The 17,512-nt window shown below is 53.0% G+C and overlaps 1 protein-coding gene across 1 annotated transcript in view; it reads left to right on the plus strand.

Moving 5' to 3' along the window:
• Nucleotides 1–17,512, plus strand: part of SHANK3 (SH3 and multiple ankyrin repeat domains 3) — a 368,446-nt gene that overhangs the window by 158,681 nt on the left and 192,253 nt on the right. The window contains 1 exon segment of the mRNA XM_055807431.1: nt 15,637–15,824. Coding sequence (XP_055663406.1) covers nt 15,637–15,824 — 188 coding nt within the window.

The raw sequence follows: 17,512 nt of genomic DNA on the forward strand, positions 1-17,512 counted from the left end.
TCGGCATCACCTTCTGCCTGGGTGGCTGGCAGTGTAGTCCTAACACATAACATCTCCTGCTGGAACATCAACCCATGGCAAGTCGTATGTTCCTTGTTGGCACGGTTAACTTGTTAATCTGATTTATCTCTAAGTCGTCTTTGCAGTGCTGCACCTCCTCCCCTGCTGGTGCCGGCTCTGCCTTTCCTGAATGCTTTGTGTTATGCTTTCCTACTGTGTTTTTCTTCCACTGAGTTTCTAGTGCATCCATTGTGTCAGTATTTTTATTAAAACTAGACATTCTGGTTCTCCTGTCTTGTTTCTTAGACTTCCAGCTCCTGTATGGAGGAACATATGCATTAGTCTGGGGTTTCTATTTTTTCATTCTGTTTGTGCAACTGCTCTTCACGGTTTTATATCTGACTTTTGCCAGCTTCTGTCCTATCTGTTTATGGTTTCACCCCTACATCATGAGTCATCCCAAAGCAGGTGCTTTTCTGAATATGCCAGCTTTCCTATCCCTTTAGCTAAAAGCTCTCCTATAACCTTATTAATGTTAAAACCCAGCAGCTTGCTTTCACCATGGTTTGGAAGTAGTATGCCTCTCCTGCATGGGAGCATGGGAGTCCTGTTTTCAGAGTTTTCTGCAGTTTCTAGTCAGTACATAGCCTTTTCTTTTTTTTTTTTTAAATACCATTTTCTCAGTCATGCAGTGGGATTTTACCTCCCTACTCCTCTATCTGGCCTCTGCATGGCACTGAGGGTGTTTCAGAAAACATGTAGGTCTTGTTTTTCAGCTCCCTAAAAGTTCCCTCCAGCTGCTTTCTCCCACTCCTCCCCTTTTCACAGACCCAGGGACCACAAACACGGGGTCCTCTCCAGTGTCTCCAGACATCCCATGAGGTCTGCAATCTGACCAGGTGGGACCTTAGTCACTGTGAAGTCGACTTGTGTTTCACAAACCTGGTCATCTCTGTGCTTGATAACCAGATCGACGTCTCTGTAATTTGCCTTGTCCAGCAGTATTTTCTCCTCCTCGAGCTTTGTTCTTTTCTACCATGAGGCTTGCCCCCCTCTTCAGCAGCACCAAGACTGAAGTCAGAGGGGAGATGGCTCCACACAGTGGGACTTCAGCTCATCTTTCCTACCTCTGTAGCCATGGCTGGACATCCACCTTAGCCAGATCTGCCTACCAACTCAGTGATTTGCCTTAACTCGTTACTTGGCATCATAAATCTTTGCAAGGGTTCCCTTTTCTCAGCTGTCACGTTGTCTTTGCTTTTACAAACTTGCAGGCTCATATCCTGTGCCTTTCACACCTCCACGTGAAGCTACAAATCATGTGTGCAGCTTGTTGTCAGTCATCCTTATGGCATGAGCTTTAGGGTTAGACTTTCCAGACTCAGAGATATTAAGAGCAGTTGTACAGCGCTCTGTAATAAACTCACCTGGCATGACTCCAGCAGCTCTAATCAAGAGGCTCGTCTGCAAGACGAAGTCAGTGCTATACAAGCTGAGGGGTGACTTTGCAGCACAGAAGCTGGTTTGCACCCAGTGCAGATGCTCCTCCCTGGGAACTGCGCAGGGCTCCTGGACCCTGTCTGCATGGGGAGCAAGTGCTCGTGGCCCGGTGCACCTCAGTTTGTATTTACACTTACTGTAATTCTACGCAGATAAAACCCTTGGAATGCTCTTTGGCTGTTGCTGAGTTGGAAACAGCTACAGTTATTTTAGTAAAAAAAGCAGGGTCAGCACAGCAGTCTGACCGGTGTGGTTGTGGTTGTATTCCCAGGCAGAGCCAGTGTCGGATGGGGTGGTGGGGCTGGGGACTGGCTGCATCTGGTCACGTCTGCAGTGAGAGGAGACATGGGTGTGAGCCAGCTTGGCTGCTTGGCTTCATGGCCAGGGCTCTTGCCTCTTTTATTAGTGCTGTGGGTCCAGCCAGTGGTGGCTGTGCTCATGGAGTTGTTCTGCACCACCATCTCTCCTCCCTCAAATGTGAAACTTCAAGATGCAATCATTTTTATTTTGAAAAGGCAGTGTCTCTATCTGAAGCTACAGATCCTGTAAGATCCCCTTGGCTGTGGGATTCCCTGTCCTTGCTATGCTTTGCCCTGCCATGGAGACATTTGCCACCCACTGCTTATGGGGTGACTCCTGAGGGTGAGGTGGTGTTAGGACTCTGTGTAAGAGACACAGTAGAATGACTCGCTCTGTTGTTCACACATAATATTTCCCATGGTTACTTTGAGAGACATATTTGCCTTCAATTTGTGCACCATACCTGGCTCCTAACAGTGCCAACCCCTGACCGGGGAGATGACATCAAAACGAGCTACAGAGAGTAACTTGGGAGGTGGTGTGGTGGCAGGTGCCTGGGAGCTCCATGGGTCCCTCACAGGAGCCATGCAGCCGCTGGAGTGTCTTTCAGTGTGGCCAGGGCAGGTAGATGGAGTCTGTGACACCCTCTGTGCTCTCATCTGGACCTCCCCAGCTGTCCGGGTGCAGGAGGGTCTGAGTATGCCCGCAGAGAGCACCTCCTCTCACTGCTCTGAAAGCAGAGGAAAACAGCACAAGGCATTCACAGGAATCACATCAGTGTCTGGGAAGTGGATTAACACATTATCTCAAACATGTTTTCTGAAAGTTGTGTCTAACCCCTGTCCGAAGGTACATGGCTCACTGTAGGTACAGGACTGCTCAAGCGGAGCTGTAGCAACAGCCTGGCTCCTCTTTGGCTGCCTTCATCTCCGTAGGCATCAGCTAAGCACCTGGCACATCTCCCAGGAGAGGGGACATATACCTGCAATGAGGCACTTGCTCCCAGTTACAGATGGAGCAAGGCAGGAGAAGGTCATGGAGATGAAGGAAAGGAAAGGATCATACATCCACCAAGGGCTGTCGTGGATGCAGTTTTCTGAAGTGTATCATCAGTTTTGTGAATCCTCACATGCTGAAGTGGTGGCTGTTATACCTTTTGATACCTTGGGGTATCAAAAACCCATTTAGAATTTAGCTTCAATCTTCCCTGCATGTGTTTTTTCATTTTCTCTTGATTTGTGCCCTCAAGTTGTCCTCTGACAAACTGACCTGAGTCTCTCTGGTCCGTGACATCTGCCTCGTAGGAAAGAACTTGGTCTCGCACCTTGGTGGTCTGTGCCACTTCTCAAGCTGCAAGCCCAGAGTCCTACAAGGGGAGAAATGTGTGAGATGGTCTTTATTCTGCCATTTGACACTCAGCCTGTCTCTCATGTTCCAGCACCTTCTCCAAGCGGGACCTTGTGCCTTGGCTTCTTAAAACATCCCGTCTTTCCTGAGCTCTCTTGTGAGTCATCTCAAGTGTGCTAACAGCTGTCCCATGGAGCTTCAGGCCGTTGACAAAATGTAGTAACTGCAGTGCTGAAGGCTTACTTGTAGCTTGCAGAAACTATTTTCACTGTTGTTTGAACAAGTGTACAATTTGTAAGTAATATATTTCCTGGGCAGTCAGTTGGGCTCTGCCAGAAGGACTGTGAGATGCGATCTCAGCCTTGGGGCACTCAGCCAGCCCGGGGGTCCCAAATGGTCCTGCTGGTGCCGGCACTGCCTGGCACAGCCCTGAGCAATGTGGCAGTGCTGCTGGTGGTGGCTCCTACCACCCCTACCCCATCCTTGGAATTGTACTTCACGGGCACAGCTTCAGCATCCCCCTACCGTTGTTTGGGGATACCTGGCTTAGTTCATCTGCCAGGACTTAGTGGCATGTTTTAAAGTTCTGGGACAAACCTGCCGGCCTGCTCAAAGAGTAGTTTCTGTTCAAAGGAGCAGCCTCTGGAAGGACGGTGAAATACTTTGGTAAGAGTCAGGCTTAAGTAAATAGTTTGAATGTGCCATACCTGCTCTTTGCTGTGCAAGAGCTGAAGAGTCACATGCATGGCATGTTCTGGCATGTTCTATGCAAAGCTGGTCTAACTTTGAGTATAATTAAAGCATTGATAACATAAAACAAAGCAGATATGGCTTTATTATTTCCCCAAACAGATGTATAAAAAGATTAAATATCAAGGGAAAAGATTTTCTACAAGAATGACAAGTTACTAGCAAAAGGATCACAATTTTTGTAGACAGAAGGACTATTGCAGAGTTAAAAACTACCCTTCGGGACTCTGTCGTATAGTTTATCCTGCAGGTTTGTTGTCCTAGATCCAAGCTGTGTAATTTTCAACAAAAGGGGTTGTTGCTATGTTTGCTACATATTCCCAAGCAGTCATTCTCCTGTTTCTTCTCGTGTGACACTTGCAAACTTGCAGTCCAGTCCTGAGCCATGATGCTGCATTATCATGGGAGTGAAATGCCTTGTACAGTCCGCACTGACACCCCAAGTACTTCTGCTGTTCAGCCCTGTGTTTGCTGAGTAGGGGCAGTAAGAAATGGGTGACACCACCCCTGTCCTACGGAGGACCTGTTCACGGTGATCGCTCTCAAATGCTGCTTGTCAGTACCTTTGGTAAGTTTCAGCTGATCAGGGATAGTGGTGGACACCTCAGTGTTGTTATTTTCTGCACAGTCATTGCCACTCTGAGCACCGAGAGATGAGGGTTGATCCAGCGGGTCTGTTTCCAGTGCCACTGGGTCCTATTTCCACCTGCTGCAGCCGTCTTTGTTGGAAAACCTTGTCTTTGCATCATTTTGCCAGAAGCTGAAGCTTCTGATCCTGAAACACATTTGGAGCACTGGGCAAACGCCATGCCTGGGGCTGAAGTTAGGTCCCTTGTGAAGGTTACCCCGCTGCCACGGTAAGCTCTGGATGCCTCCTGCCTGATGCCACCACCTCTGAAGAACTGTGTCACTGCTTGGATCCTGAATCAGACTTGGCGGTGCAAAATATTTCTGGCGGCAGGGTAGACAGCGTGCCCCTTCCCAGGTGCCTGTCTGCTAGAGGCGTCACAACAAGCTGCTCTGCCCAGGCGTATGACTCACCCGTGCTCCCTTTTTTAAGAAATACAGATGCGGAGTAAATGGGAATCAATTACACTTCCTACACAAAGAATCCCCTTGATTTGGCATCTGGGACAGACACATCCTTCCTTCCAAGGCAACAAAACTGAAAATTAATTTGAGTTCCAGGGAAATTTCAGTTACAAATGCTCTTCCTCAGCAGTGACTCTCCTTGGCCATGTCACACGTGAGAGTCCCTGCAGCACCGGCTACCAAGCATCTGTGGGTGCCAGGGGGCCCCTTCCCGAGCAGACTCCCCCAGGGCAGCACCAATGCAGCTGGGCTGTGCTCGGGGGCCGGTGTCCACGGATGGAGCTGCTGCTGCCATTTCCCCTTTCTACCATGGGGGAGGACCAGCTTCCCCACAGCACCTTGCAGTAACCTGTGATGAAATAAGCTGCTGACCTGAGCAGCATCCCCAAGAGTGTGGCTTTCCTTGGCTAGTGCTTTGACGCGCCAGTCCCCAATGTTATGTACAGGAAGACATCTGTGTTTGCACATCTGGGAACGAAGAAGAAGGGCCAACTGAACTGCTGAGTAGCAAGGAGCTGTGAGTCGAGGGGCTGGGATATTCCTTGTGACCTTCAACCTGTTGCTCTGCCCCTCAGGCAGAGGCAGTGACTGGGGATGGGGTGAGGTGCAGGAGTGGTCCTCAGGGCATCAGTGGCAGACGAGCTCCCTGCGGTCTGGGGGTGTCTGAAAACAGATATTTGCAGCACGGCATGAGGCAAAATGCCTGAACTCCTGCTTTGTGGCTCAAGCAGATAGAAAGTTGTGTTTGTGTCCAGCTGAGGAATACACCTCCCTGTGTTCATCCTTATTTTGCTTTATCCAAACGATAATATGGAAAATAGAACAAGGAAAAGGAAAAAAAAAATTCTCTATAACAAGCAGGGCTACAGTTGTTCCCAGATCTCTCTTAACTTTCTGGAGATGCATACTGGCTGCTCCCAGCAGCTGCAGATGCGGTCTCAGTGGGCCTGGCATGATCGCAGTGCCTCCTCATCACTTCTGCTGGCTTGGGCTCCGTCTCCAGCAGATATAGCCCTTGTTGCTGGAGGTGAAGCATGTCATGGAGAAACATCCATGGCACCATAAATTCAGGTAAAAAAACCTTCAGAACTGAGCATCTGGCGATGTTAGGGATGAGAAAACACCAGTATTCCTAAACTACCATCCTTTGAGAAATCTCTCCCTTTGTGACTCACTCTTTGATCAGTCTTTGGGCAATAACAGTTTTAGTGAAAGAACAGTTCCTAACAGAATATCTGGATCAGTGACATGCAAACCACAAGGAGATGGCTGCAGCCACCCTGGAGGTCCTTTGGAGGCCATGGCCCAGGCTGGAGCTGGTCTTCACATCCCAAAACCAGGACGGTTTGGCCTCAGCTTTCTTGATCAAGTGCTTTATAGTCCAAGTTTTGAAGCAGCTCTTTTCTAAACAGAGCCAATACCTGAGCAGGGACTTTGCTGTCAGGAGCTGTGACATTTCTGGACACGCTCAGCCAGGCACTGCTCAGCTTGGTACATCTCCTGTCTCCCTTGGTGCCACAGCCCCACTCGCTGCCACAGATGCTCCCTCCAGCACCTCTGCCCTGCCGGTCTTGCCATGCTGGCAGTGGCTCCTCTCTCACTGTACGAGGAGAGGGAAATGAGTGCTGTGAACCAGCCAAGGGACAATACCCTGCTCACTCTGCCAATGCAGTGGGGATTTCATGCAAAGTTGTTGTCTTCTCTGGATCTGAGGTGTGTCCTGTGCCCTCTCACACCAAGGGCTTCTTCTGGGTCAGAAGATGGGGCAGCTGGGGTGTTCCTGACCTTGCACGCTGCCTTTCCTCCCTCCGGGGATATTTTGAACTGTGTTTTGGCAGTGTGGGATGTGCTTCTGTGCAAGTCTCTGTTCTTTGGACTTGTTTTAATCCGTTAACAGTTCCAAGCAGTTCCAGTAACTTCTGGACTCGACCATGGCTGTCTCCCAGCCACTGTTCCTGTGATTAAGGAACTATGTGGGCAGAATGAGTGAATATAATTTGGTCAAATTATTTAAATTCACTGTTGAGAGAGAGTTGGAAAGTAACTTACACCTATTGTTACAAAGACAGAAAATGACTGCTAGAGTCCATGGGATCTGTGAGGGAGGGATCCGTTAGGAAACTCTGGATTTCCAACAGCAAGGACAAAGAGGGTAATGACCTGTGGGCATTAGTCCAGGCAAGCCTACCAGAGCTCAGAGTAACAATGGTCATGTCTGGAATAGAAATACTGGTATCTTTGTGCAGCTGACTCCTGAAACAAACCCACAAGAGTCGGGATATTTAGCTTGACAAAGGCAGTTTCAGGATCATCTTTGCTGGTTTGTCAGAGGTGTAGTTGAGCTGTACATCTCTGGCTGAAGAGTGTGCCAAAAGGGTGCCTTAGGCTGAAGAATCTGGTAAATGCACAAAGCAGAACTTAAAAGTGGGCCAAGGCAGCTGTTCTTGGGTGAGTTTGCATCTAGCAAATGCTGCAGCTGTCAGTCTCTGAAGATGCAGCAGTAGCTGAATGCTTTTGAGGACCAATGTTTCAAACTGGTGTCAAAGTCTCGACTTGTTCTCCTTATGGTTCTTGCTCCAAATGCCTGTAGATCTAAATGGTTTTTCCAAGGTAATTTTAGTGAAGGCAGAAGGTGTCAAGCTGTGGGCTGCAGCGTCAGAAGTTGTTAACCAGTTGTGCTGGAGTAACTGGAGTGATCTCAGTCTTTGTCTTGGTGCTCTGTGAAGCTACCCGAGCACCTGGGGAGGACCTTCCAGAAAAGGTTCTTCTAGACCTCTAGATCTCCTCAGTGTCTGGCCATGTACGGGGAGGTGGTGATGTGAACATTTGTTTATGAGGAATGGAATGTGTGCCCCCAAACTCAGTTGCATGCAGCAGATGCTGAATGCCATTTGTAGTACCCCAGGTTTTGACTGAGACACACATAAGGGCTTGGCAACCAAAACGTTAAAGATTTCATAGTCATAGGCTTTGTGAATTATTTCCTTCTTTGCAAAGTAGCTCCTGCCTTCTGCATGGCATGGGTTCCTCCACCTCTGGGAGCTGCAAAGCCACAGACCTTCTGGGATTGGAAGGTTCATCGTGCCACAAGTAGGGAGGGGACTGAAAATCATCTCATCACTCTTGGGTAACGCTGACTGGGAGATACTGTTGAAATTATTCTTCTTTTTCATCGTAGAGCCAAATTTGTGAAATAACTTGTCTTGACTGCAGCAGCTTGCAAGGAACCACCCAGACGTTTGCCTCCATCCTCCAGTGAGGTGTGGGATTTTGGTAATCCTCTCGCAGCTCCCTCAGTTACTATCTACCGTAAACTCGTCATGCGCCTTTAGCAGAACTAGGCTTTCTCTCACCTTTGTGAAGAGCATCTGCCGGAGCGTGAGGTGCATGTTAATTTACAGCAGTTGCCTGTTCCTGCATTTGCTAGGCTTATCAGACAGGTTGTCCAAATTCCTAAGGACTGTGATCTTGCAGAATAGGCAGGATTAGAGGCATAATTTTCAGAAATCCCGTTATCCTCTTTGTCAACTGATAAAACTATATTTTGTCTTTTCAGTAGGACTCTAAGATCTGATGGAGCTACCCAGTGATATAAAACACTTTCAGCTGTCAGGGTGGAGAGGCACAAATCCAGCTACCACTGGGGATGTTTCACTGGCTGAGATGCACACAGAGTGCTTTAAAGAGTGAATCAATATCTGTGATTATATAAAGGGAGACAAAACCTTTTAATTAATTGTCTCTCTCGGGTTTCCAGTTCCGCTCCATCTTCTCCAGATGCATTTGTAAAGGCTGTAGCCACAGCCAGGAGGAGGTGTTTATACTTCAGGGGAGGTAGCTCAACATCCAGACTAATCATTGCAGTAAAGCGTAGGTCACTGCCCGGAGAGGGAGGGTGCCTGCAGGACCTCTCCCAGCTGTCGCTTTGGCCAGCTCTTGCAGCCATTATCCGTGTGTCCTTGGCAGCAGACTCTCATGCCAGATTTCTGAAGCATCTTGTAGGTCACAGTTGCCAGTGGCACTTGGCCGCATGGTCCCCTTCTGAGGATTGTCACATTCGGCGGCTGGGCACGTGGCTGATGTTGTCCCACACTGCGTTCCCCTCTCATGGTGCAGCACTGTGCGCCATCCTCGCTGTGCTGCGGCCGGAGGCGCTGAGCTCCCGCTGCTCCTGCCAGATGCTGTGATCTCACTGAGGGCTCTGTGGCTCCTGCTTTACATCATTGCTCAGGCTCCCGTGCTAATTAGCTGGAGCACTGGTCTGGCGGCTGTCTGAGGAGGAGCTGGGAAGGCGAGTGACTCCCATTCTCCCGTTGCCTCCTTTTTCCTGAACAGTGTGAATCTGCCACTAATTGGCTCTCGTTAGCAGGTGACTGTGCTATTCTCATTTAGTTGTGCAGAGCTGATCTGAGACCAGAAGTTTCTCAGCAAACTGAAGAGCAAGCTCAACGAGCTGTGCTCTAGGAACAGAAAGGAATAAAATCATTTTGTGTGAGCGCACTAGCAGTTGACCCCAGAATATCAGCCTAGGTCTGCCTTGTTACCCAGCTCGGGGGGCACGTGGGAGGAGTGAGTGGGCATCCTGCTCTACTTTTGTGGCTGGAGGGAGCTCCAGGAGTGAGGCGTAAAGCCCTTAATGTCAGAAACGGCCTCCTTCGGGCAGAACCTGTGTCTTTCAGTCGTTATACTAGGTCTGACCCAGGTGATACCCTAGGCAGAGCGCTTCTGAAGATTTCTCCCCATCTCTGAATTCAGGATCACTCCCAAAATAGCTAATTGGCAGTCAAGGGAAATTCCCATTGACCCCAGATATATGCTGGGGAGCACCCAGCTGGAAAACAGCTTTGCAGAGAAGGCGCTGGGCGTCCTGGCTGACAACAAGTTGAACATGAGCCAGCAATGCGCCCTTGCTGCAAAGAAGGCAAACAGAACCCTGGGCTGCATTAGGCAAAGCATCTGCAGCAGGTTGAGGGGGAGCGGTCTTTCTCCTCTGTCCAGCACCAATGAGGCCACAGCTGGAGTGCTGGGTCCAGTGCTGGGCTCCCCAGGACAAGAGAGAGATAGATATACTGGATAGAGTCCAGTGAAGTGCCACAAAAATGATAAAGGGACTGGAACATCTCTCCTATGAGGAAGGGCTGAGAGAGCTGGAGAAGAGGAGACTCAGGGGGATTGAATCCATGTGTATAGATAACTGCAGGGAGAGTGCCAAGAGAGGACCGAGCCAGGCTATTCCAGTGGTGCCAGTGACAGGACTAGAGGCAATGGGCACACACTGAGACACAGAAGGTTCCCTCTGAACATCAGGAAACACTTTCTCACTGTGAGATTGACTGAGCACAGGCACAGGCTGTCCAGAACTCTGGAGTCTCCACCCATGGAGATGTTCAAAAGTCATATGGACACGGTCCTGGGCAACCGGCTGTCAGTGTCCCTGGTCCCTGCTTGAGCAGGGGGTTGGGTGGGATGAGCTCTGGAGGTCCCTGCCAGTCTCAGCCATTCTGTTTGATTCTGTGAATCTGGGAAAGTTTTAGAAGTGATGAAGCTGCTATTTTCTTGCTGGAGCTGAAATCATTTCCATCAAACCCGGTCTATTTCTGTATCTGTCAGCCACGCTTGTAGTAACAATTTGAAACTCCAGAACAGCAAAAGCGTTTCTTCCAAAGGACACATAGTAAGTGCCATAATTGAGAAGCAGTGTTTGGTTGTCGGTCAAATTCAAAGTACCAGGTTATAAGTACCTGGTGGACTTTATAATACTGCTTATGTGATGGCAAAATCTCTTACCTAGACCCTGAAGGGTGCAACTCACAAAGGGGATCACTACAGCTCTCACTACTGGACAAAGCTGAAAGACCCGTGGCAGGGTGTGCATTGTGTCCTTCTTCCTGCCAGGTTTTGGGTACAGATGCCTTCAGAAAGGTTGCTACAGAGAAATCATCCCCAGGTACTTGGGGGGTGCGGAGATATATGTGTGAGAGCACATAAATGTTCTCTGAGCAAAACGAGTAGTTTGCAAATCCTCCCTTCCATGGCCAATGGAAAAGGCAACTCCAGCACCAGAGATGACCCACTGAGGAAAAAAAAAAAAAAAAAAAGAAAGAAAGAAAGAAACAAACAAACAAACCATGCTTTGGGGATTGGTGCCTTGTGGACAAGAACAATTTAACAGTCATACTGTAACTAGGAAAGGCCAACAGGTTAACTGCAAAGCTGCCAAATACACTAAATTCCTGAAGGGTTCAGTTTACAGCACATTTTGAAACAGTAGGAAGTTCCCCCATGCAAAAACCTTTCTGTATTCTAAAGCAACAAAAAATCTGATATTCAGCTCTCAAGGGGGAAAAAAAATCAGGATCTCTAGTAGATACTTTCACAATAATGTGCAAGACACCTTAGTATGTTCACTGCCCCCCAGACATATGCAAAAATGCAAAAATAAGACAAAACTTCAGTTATTCATGCAGCTTGGCACAGCCTTGTTGGCTTGGATCTGCCACATCCCCTGGTCCTACCTTCATGGCTGGTGCTGTGGCACCCGTAGGTCACGGGCTGTGCTCTTCAAAAACCGGCATGCCTTCACCTCGCCCATGGGTGCTCCACTGAGGGGCTGGTGGGCAGGAGTTCACCAGAGAAGAAAGAGGAGGGCTGTTGAGACCTAAAACAAGAATCCTTCAGCCAGAACTCACCTGGCAAAAAGCGATTCTCTTCTGATCAGCCCCTTGAGAGCACATAAAAATAAAAGCAACAGCCCTGGGTATTTAGGACTGCTTGATGTGCTTGAAGCAATTGTGGGGACTATTATGGTCTGTTAATTCACGGGTGGTGATTTGAACCACCAGCCTGTGGAAGGGAAGTCTGTCCTCCCTCAGAAATGACTGTGGCTTGTTGAGGGGACTGTTGTAAGCGTCCACCCTCGTGAGGAAGCTCTTCCATACTGGGACCCAGCACTGTTTCTGATGGAGGCACCCTGTCAGATGGTCAGGTCTCCATCACCATCTTAAAGCACTATTGAGTCTGGATGCTTCTGGGGGCTAAAATATCTGTAAGAAGTATGAGACATGGAGTCACACATCAAGTCCATCTCAAATAGTTATTTGCAAGAGGCAGAGCAAGTGTGAAACCTCAGAAATTTTATACAGAGGTGTGCCATCAGGTTTTCATACTGATGCATAGGCTTATAACAGTGTTTCTTGAGCACCCGTTTATCTGCAGGAGAACTAAACGCGAGTGCCTGGACTGCGAGCAGCCCCTCTGGACCTGAGCAGGAGGAGCACTGTATGCGGGCTGCTCAGGCGCCTCCTGGCTCCCGGCGAAACATCCAAGGGAATCTGATTTCAGCTTGCCAGCTTCCAGGGCAGGCTGCTGGTTGCAGAGAGCATGGGGAGGACAACTCCTCCATCTGCTATTGAGGCTCACTCGAACCAGACATGTCCTTCTTGCTGGTGTGCTTTAGTTGAACAATACCTGCTGCTGGGCTGATTTACCCAGCGTCGTTCTCTGGTTGCTGCAGTGAGATCTGATGTGCAGTTTGGGCAGACAAGTTTCAGGTTAACGGCTGCCATAAAGAGAAGAGCCCCGTGATCATCAAGGGCAGGATCTCTATGCAGAAAAAGAAAGGCTGCTGCTCTTTCGCAGTGACTGTGTTTTATTTCAGCTGCCCTCACTTCATACCCCCGTGGGGAGCGGTCTCCTCTGGCACCCAGGCATCTCAGCCGTGGTGTCTGCGTGTCTCAGAGAGGAGGAGAATGTGGGCATCTCGCGCGGCGAAATCACGATTATACACTGGGGACATCGAGAAGCTCCTTAGCTGCTTAATAAACACTGCCGCGGTAGTGTTTGTTTTATTCATAATATACAAAGCATCCTGGCTGCTGTTCAGAAATAAGTTATGGATCCAGCAGCGATTAGCTACAGCTTAACTAGGCGATACAAAGGATGAATCCCCCTCCTTCAGGCCTCAAGGTGCCTTATGGCACAGGGTGATAAAGTAGGTGAAGAAACACATTGTCAGTTCATGTGGAAACATGCCAGGAGATAACTCCGCTCTTGACTGATAGAAAACATAAAACCCATTCCAGGCAGTTTTTCTCACATTTTCCAGTTGGGAGTATAGGTAGAAATGTTCCCAGAGCAGAGCCTGAACCTGGAGCAGCTGCACGGCTGACACAGGTCTCTGTCAAGCGGGCATTAACATGAAATATGATTAAACTAATCAGCACCCTTTAATTGAAATTGAGCCTGCCAAAAGAGCCCAAACAAAAATGGTGGTATTCTTTGAAATTATTACAAAACTTGTTAGAAATGTACCTCTCATATAATAGATGTAGGCTTCTGAGACGTTTTGACTTAATAACTCCTTAACGATTAAAAAATGAGTGTGCTACAAAATCAATATGGCAGATGCAAACTGGATTGCAAGGCACATGATTAATGCTTCCCCAGCGCGACCGCTGAAGAGGAAGCCGTGGAGCCTTTGGGCTGTTGGTTTGTTCTTCGTGTCACTTGCACGAGGACTGGCTCTTGGTCCTGCGGCAGTATTTTCAAAAATGGCGTGAAAGACGATGCAAGGTTGCTGCTGAGAAAATACACAGGCGATGGTGCGTGAAACTGCCGCAATCCTGCCGGAGGGTGCCAAGGTGTGGGATCCGCGGTGGAGCTGTGGTTCTTCGGTAGCTGGGGTAGCTGCACGTCGGCAGCACAGTCTGGGACCGGTGTTGGTGCCACAGCAAGAGGAGGGCAGAGCGGTAGTCAGTAGCTTGGAGAAGCAAAATGGCCGGAGCAGGATCCTGCTGGCCGACGCGAAGGTCTGGGCGGGCACCCGTTGCAGTTGGTGGAGCTGGAGGGGGCTTACGGCCCCGGCGCTGGAGCAGTCCCAGGCGTGCAGCGGCTGCCTGGCTGCCCCGCTTGCGTACCCACAGCCGAGTGTCCGTCGCCGTGGGCTGAGCATCCCCCGGGCAGGCAGCGGGAGCATGAAGCAAGGTGCAGAGCTGCAGTGTCGGCGAGGCGCGCTGCACTGAACAGCTCTTTCTGTGAGCAGTCTGCAATACCTACGTTTCCCGCATGCTTCTCGTGACTGTTTCTAAAAACATGAAGGGGCCTTTTAGAGATCTGAGCTGGTCTTTAATATCTCTGCATCGACTAAAAATGATACTGGAGTGACATTTAGAAGTATTATAAGAAAAGGGTAGCTATTTATTTCTTATTAAGTGTTTTTTCCCTTGAGGGACTGGAACTTAGCATGGTACGGAAGCAGCAGGCTGCTTGGGCTGAGGCTGGCAGGTTACGTGGCGCACATCCCCGGTGTGACAGTGCCTTCTGCTGAAGCTTTGTGCCTGCGGATGGCAAGTTTGACGAGAGGCTTTGGGCCGCCTGCTGATGCCAAGAGCGGGAAGCCCGTGCCCCTTGCACCGCGGCTGGGTCGCCATTCCCGGCTCTCTGCTGGTCTGCGTGACGGTGCTCCTGCGGGAAGCTCAGGCTGTCCCTGGCTGAGAGACCCAGTCCCCTCCCGTGGCTGCACCCCGGTCCCTGAGGAGCCGTGCACCACTTTGGGTGACAGCCATTGCTGGGGGTGTGCCTAGCGGGCAGCTCTTCCCGCCACCGCATCCGTCCCCCTCTACCCGCACCGTCACCCGCAACAGGAGGGTCCGCGGGAGGAGCCCCCGCGAGCCCCTGCCCCTGCCGACGACCGGGGGGCAGCAAGGGGGGGCGTCGGGGGCAGCCCCGTGAGGGCTGTGGAACCGCGGCCCCGGGGAGCGGGGGCGCGGGGTGAGGCTGCAGGTGCGCATCGGGGCGGGGGGGCTGCACGCGCGGAGCCGCAAACCGGGCGCTGCGGGGGCGGCGGGAGGGACCGGCCAGCGGGAGCCGGGGCGCTGCCCGGCGGCTGCGCCAGCCCCAGCCCCCACCGTGGGCGGGGGGCTGCGGGCGGGGCGACTGCGGCGCTGGCAGGGCGGGGGGCAGAGGGGAGCACCCCCCGCCCCCGGCATCGCCCTGGGCAAGGGGCGCTGCTGCCCCACCGCCGCCCGGGCACTGCCCCCCCGCAGCGCCCCCCGCCCCTCCCGCCACCGTGCCCCAAGACTGTCCCCCCCGCACCCCCCCACCTGCCCCGTACGCGGCTCCCGGGACCCCCCCCAGCCGCCCGCCCCCCGGCACTGCCCCAGCCCGCCCCCGGAGCCGCCCCGCCCGCTCCCCCGGCCCGGGGCAGCGCGGCGGCCGTGGCCGCCAGGGGGCGGCTCGGTGCGCGGCCCCGGCCCCGCGGCGGCGGCGGCGGCGGGCCGGGGCGGCGGCGGCGGCGGCGGCGGCGGCGGCCGGGGGCGGGAGGCGGCTGGGCCGGCGCCGTCCCCGCCCGCAGGGGGAGGAGCCGCCGGCGGCGGCACCTGCCCCGGGCCATGGTGCGCGCGGCGGCGGCGCGGCGCCGGAGGGAGCGGAGCGCCGCGCGGGGCGGGCGGCGCCGCGCCATGGAGCCGGCGGCGGGCGGCGGCCCCCCAGCCGCAGCCGGTGCCCGCGCCCGGGCGGCGCCGCGGCGGCCGGGGCTGCGCTGAGCCCCGCGCGCCCCGCCGGCCCCGCCATGGCGCAGCCCGCGGGCCGCGGCGGGCCGAGCCGCGAGCTGCCGGGCATCAGCACCGTAACCTACGTCTTCGTTTACAGCCCCGGCGGCCCGGCGGGGCCCCCCGGCCCCGGCGCCGAGCCCGCGCCGCACGCCGCGCCCGCCCCGCTGCGCGGGCCCAAGCGGAAGCTGTACAGCGCCGTGCCCGGCCGCAAGTTCATCGTGGTGAAGAGCTACGCGCCGCAGGGCGAGGGCGAGATCCAGCTCAACCGGGGCGAAGCCGTCAAGGGTGAGTGCGGGCGGGCGGCGGGTGGGGGCGCGGCGGCGGGCGGGTGGGAGGCGCGGGCATGGCGACCACCGGCCCGGGGGTCCCGCGCCGGCCGCGGGCCGGCAGCGCTGACAGCCCCGTCCGTGGCTGGGGGGTCCGGGCAGCTCCAGTCCCGGGTCCCGCGGGCAGCCCCCGGGGGCGCGGGGCCGCCGGCCTCGGGCCAGCCCTGGTGCGGGTCGCCCGGTCGGGCCCGGGGGGTGCAGGGCCGGGGGTGCCGGCCAGACGCCGGGGCTGCCCGATCGGCCCCGGGCGTGGGGCCCCGTCTCCTCAGCGTGGCCCTGGGGCTCTGGTCCTGCAGTCAGGCCCTGGGTCCTCGGTCCCACCCTGTGACACGGGGCTGCGGGCGCCACGCTCTGCTGGGACCCCCAGGAGAAGTGGGTACTTCTCTGAACCCCCTTTTCCCCGGGCCGGGGTGGACTCAGTGCTCTGTGAGCAGCTCCCGCCTCACAGCGTGCCACGGGCCACCTGCGCGGCTCTCGCTTGCCAGCCCACCTCTTGTGGAGGGGGGGTGGGCATGGAAGTGCTTCCTGAACAAAACTCCCAACCACACACGCTGAGGAGCCACGGTGATGCAGAGCTCATAGGGAGACGATGGGCTTGGAGGGATAATGGCATTGCCCGTTATGTTGGGCAGCCTTCCTGAAAGATGTGTAAACCATGCGGTAGGTCCTAAGTCAGCATCCAGCAGACAGGGATAAGAAAAGGCTTCCTCTGCAAGCAGGCTGATTCTGTAGTTTTTCACAGAAAGTTTAAGGATCTTCTTTTCATCTTCCTGCCTCCGCTTTTTGCTGACGCCTCTTACAATGCGGGCTGGAGCAGTCGCTAATCTGACTAGTTGCGTTAGCTGTAATGTGGGTCCGAGCTTGGCAGTGGGAGACGGCGCTTGCTGCTCCATGCTCTGAATTGCTGCTTCACAAGCACATCGGACCTCAGAGTCCTGTGCTGTGGTTGCCAGAAAACCGGCCCTTGGAGGTGGCAGCCCTAGCAGACCTGCTGTTGCCCCCACCAATGCGTTTTTGTCCCCTGAGTGGAGGAGGAGGTAGACACGAGGTGCCTGTGACTTGGCTGCCGTGCCAGGTGGTGAGGCTTTCTGCAGCTGGGTGCTGGCACTAATGGGTGTTTGACGCCGGGAGCTGTGCGTTGTGTGGTCATGGGGTAGAGGTGTTGGTGCCCAGGAAGCTGGAAGACATCAACAGATGGACAGGGCTTCTGGGTCAGAGGTGCTTTTCCCATCTTGTGTCTTCAGCCACTTTACCCAGTGTTTTCTGTCACACCCTCCTATATCTCCTCATGCATTTGCATTAAGTAGGTAGCCTTGATGCCGTTCCTTAGTAATTGCAACAGTCCTGAATTCATATTCACCTGTAGCTGCGTATCTTCTTCATGTGATCTCCAGAGAGAAAGCAAGTTGTGGGAAGTACCGTGGGGAGGAAGAGCAGACTAGGATAGGCAATGGCTCCTCAGAGCTGGAGGCTTTCTTAAGAAGAGAAGGCTTAATAAGAGTTAAAAGAGAATCACTTCAGTGACTCGCTTATGAAAGATCTCCAGGCAGTGTGGATGGGCACCGCACAGTTATTTACTGCTTTTGAGATGCTGATTAATTTTGGCAGGGATAGGAGTAGTGACAGTTATTGGATAGGGTGCCCTGG

The sequence above is a fragment of the Falco peregrinus genome, chromosome 6 (assembly GCF_023634155.1).
Source record: "Falco peregrinus isolate bFalPer1 chromosome 6, bFalPer1.pri, whole genome shotgun sequence".
Classification (NCBI taxonomy): domain Eukaryota; kingdom Metazoa; phylum Chordata; class Aves; order Falconiformes; family Falconidae; genus Falco; species Falco peregrinus.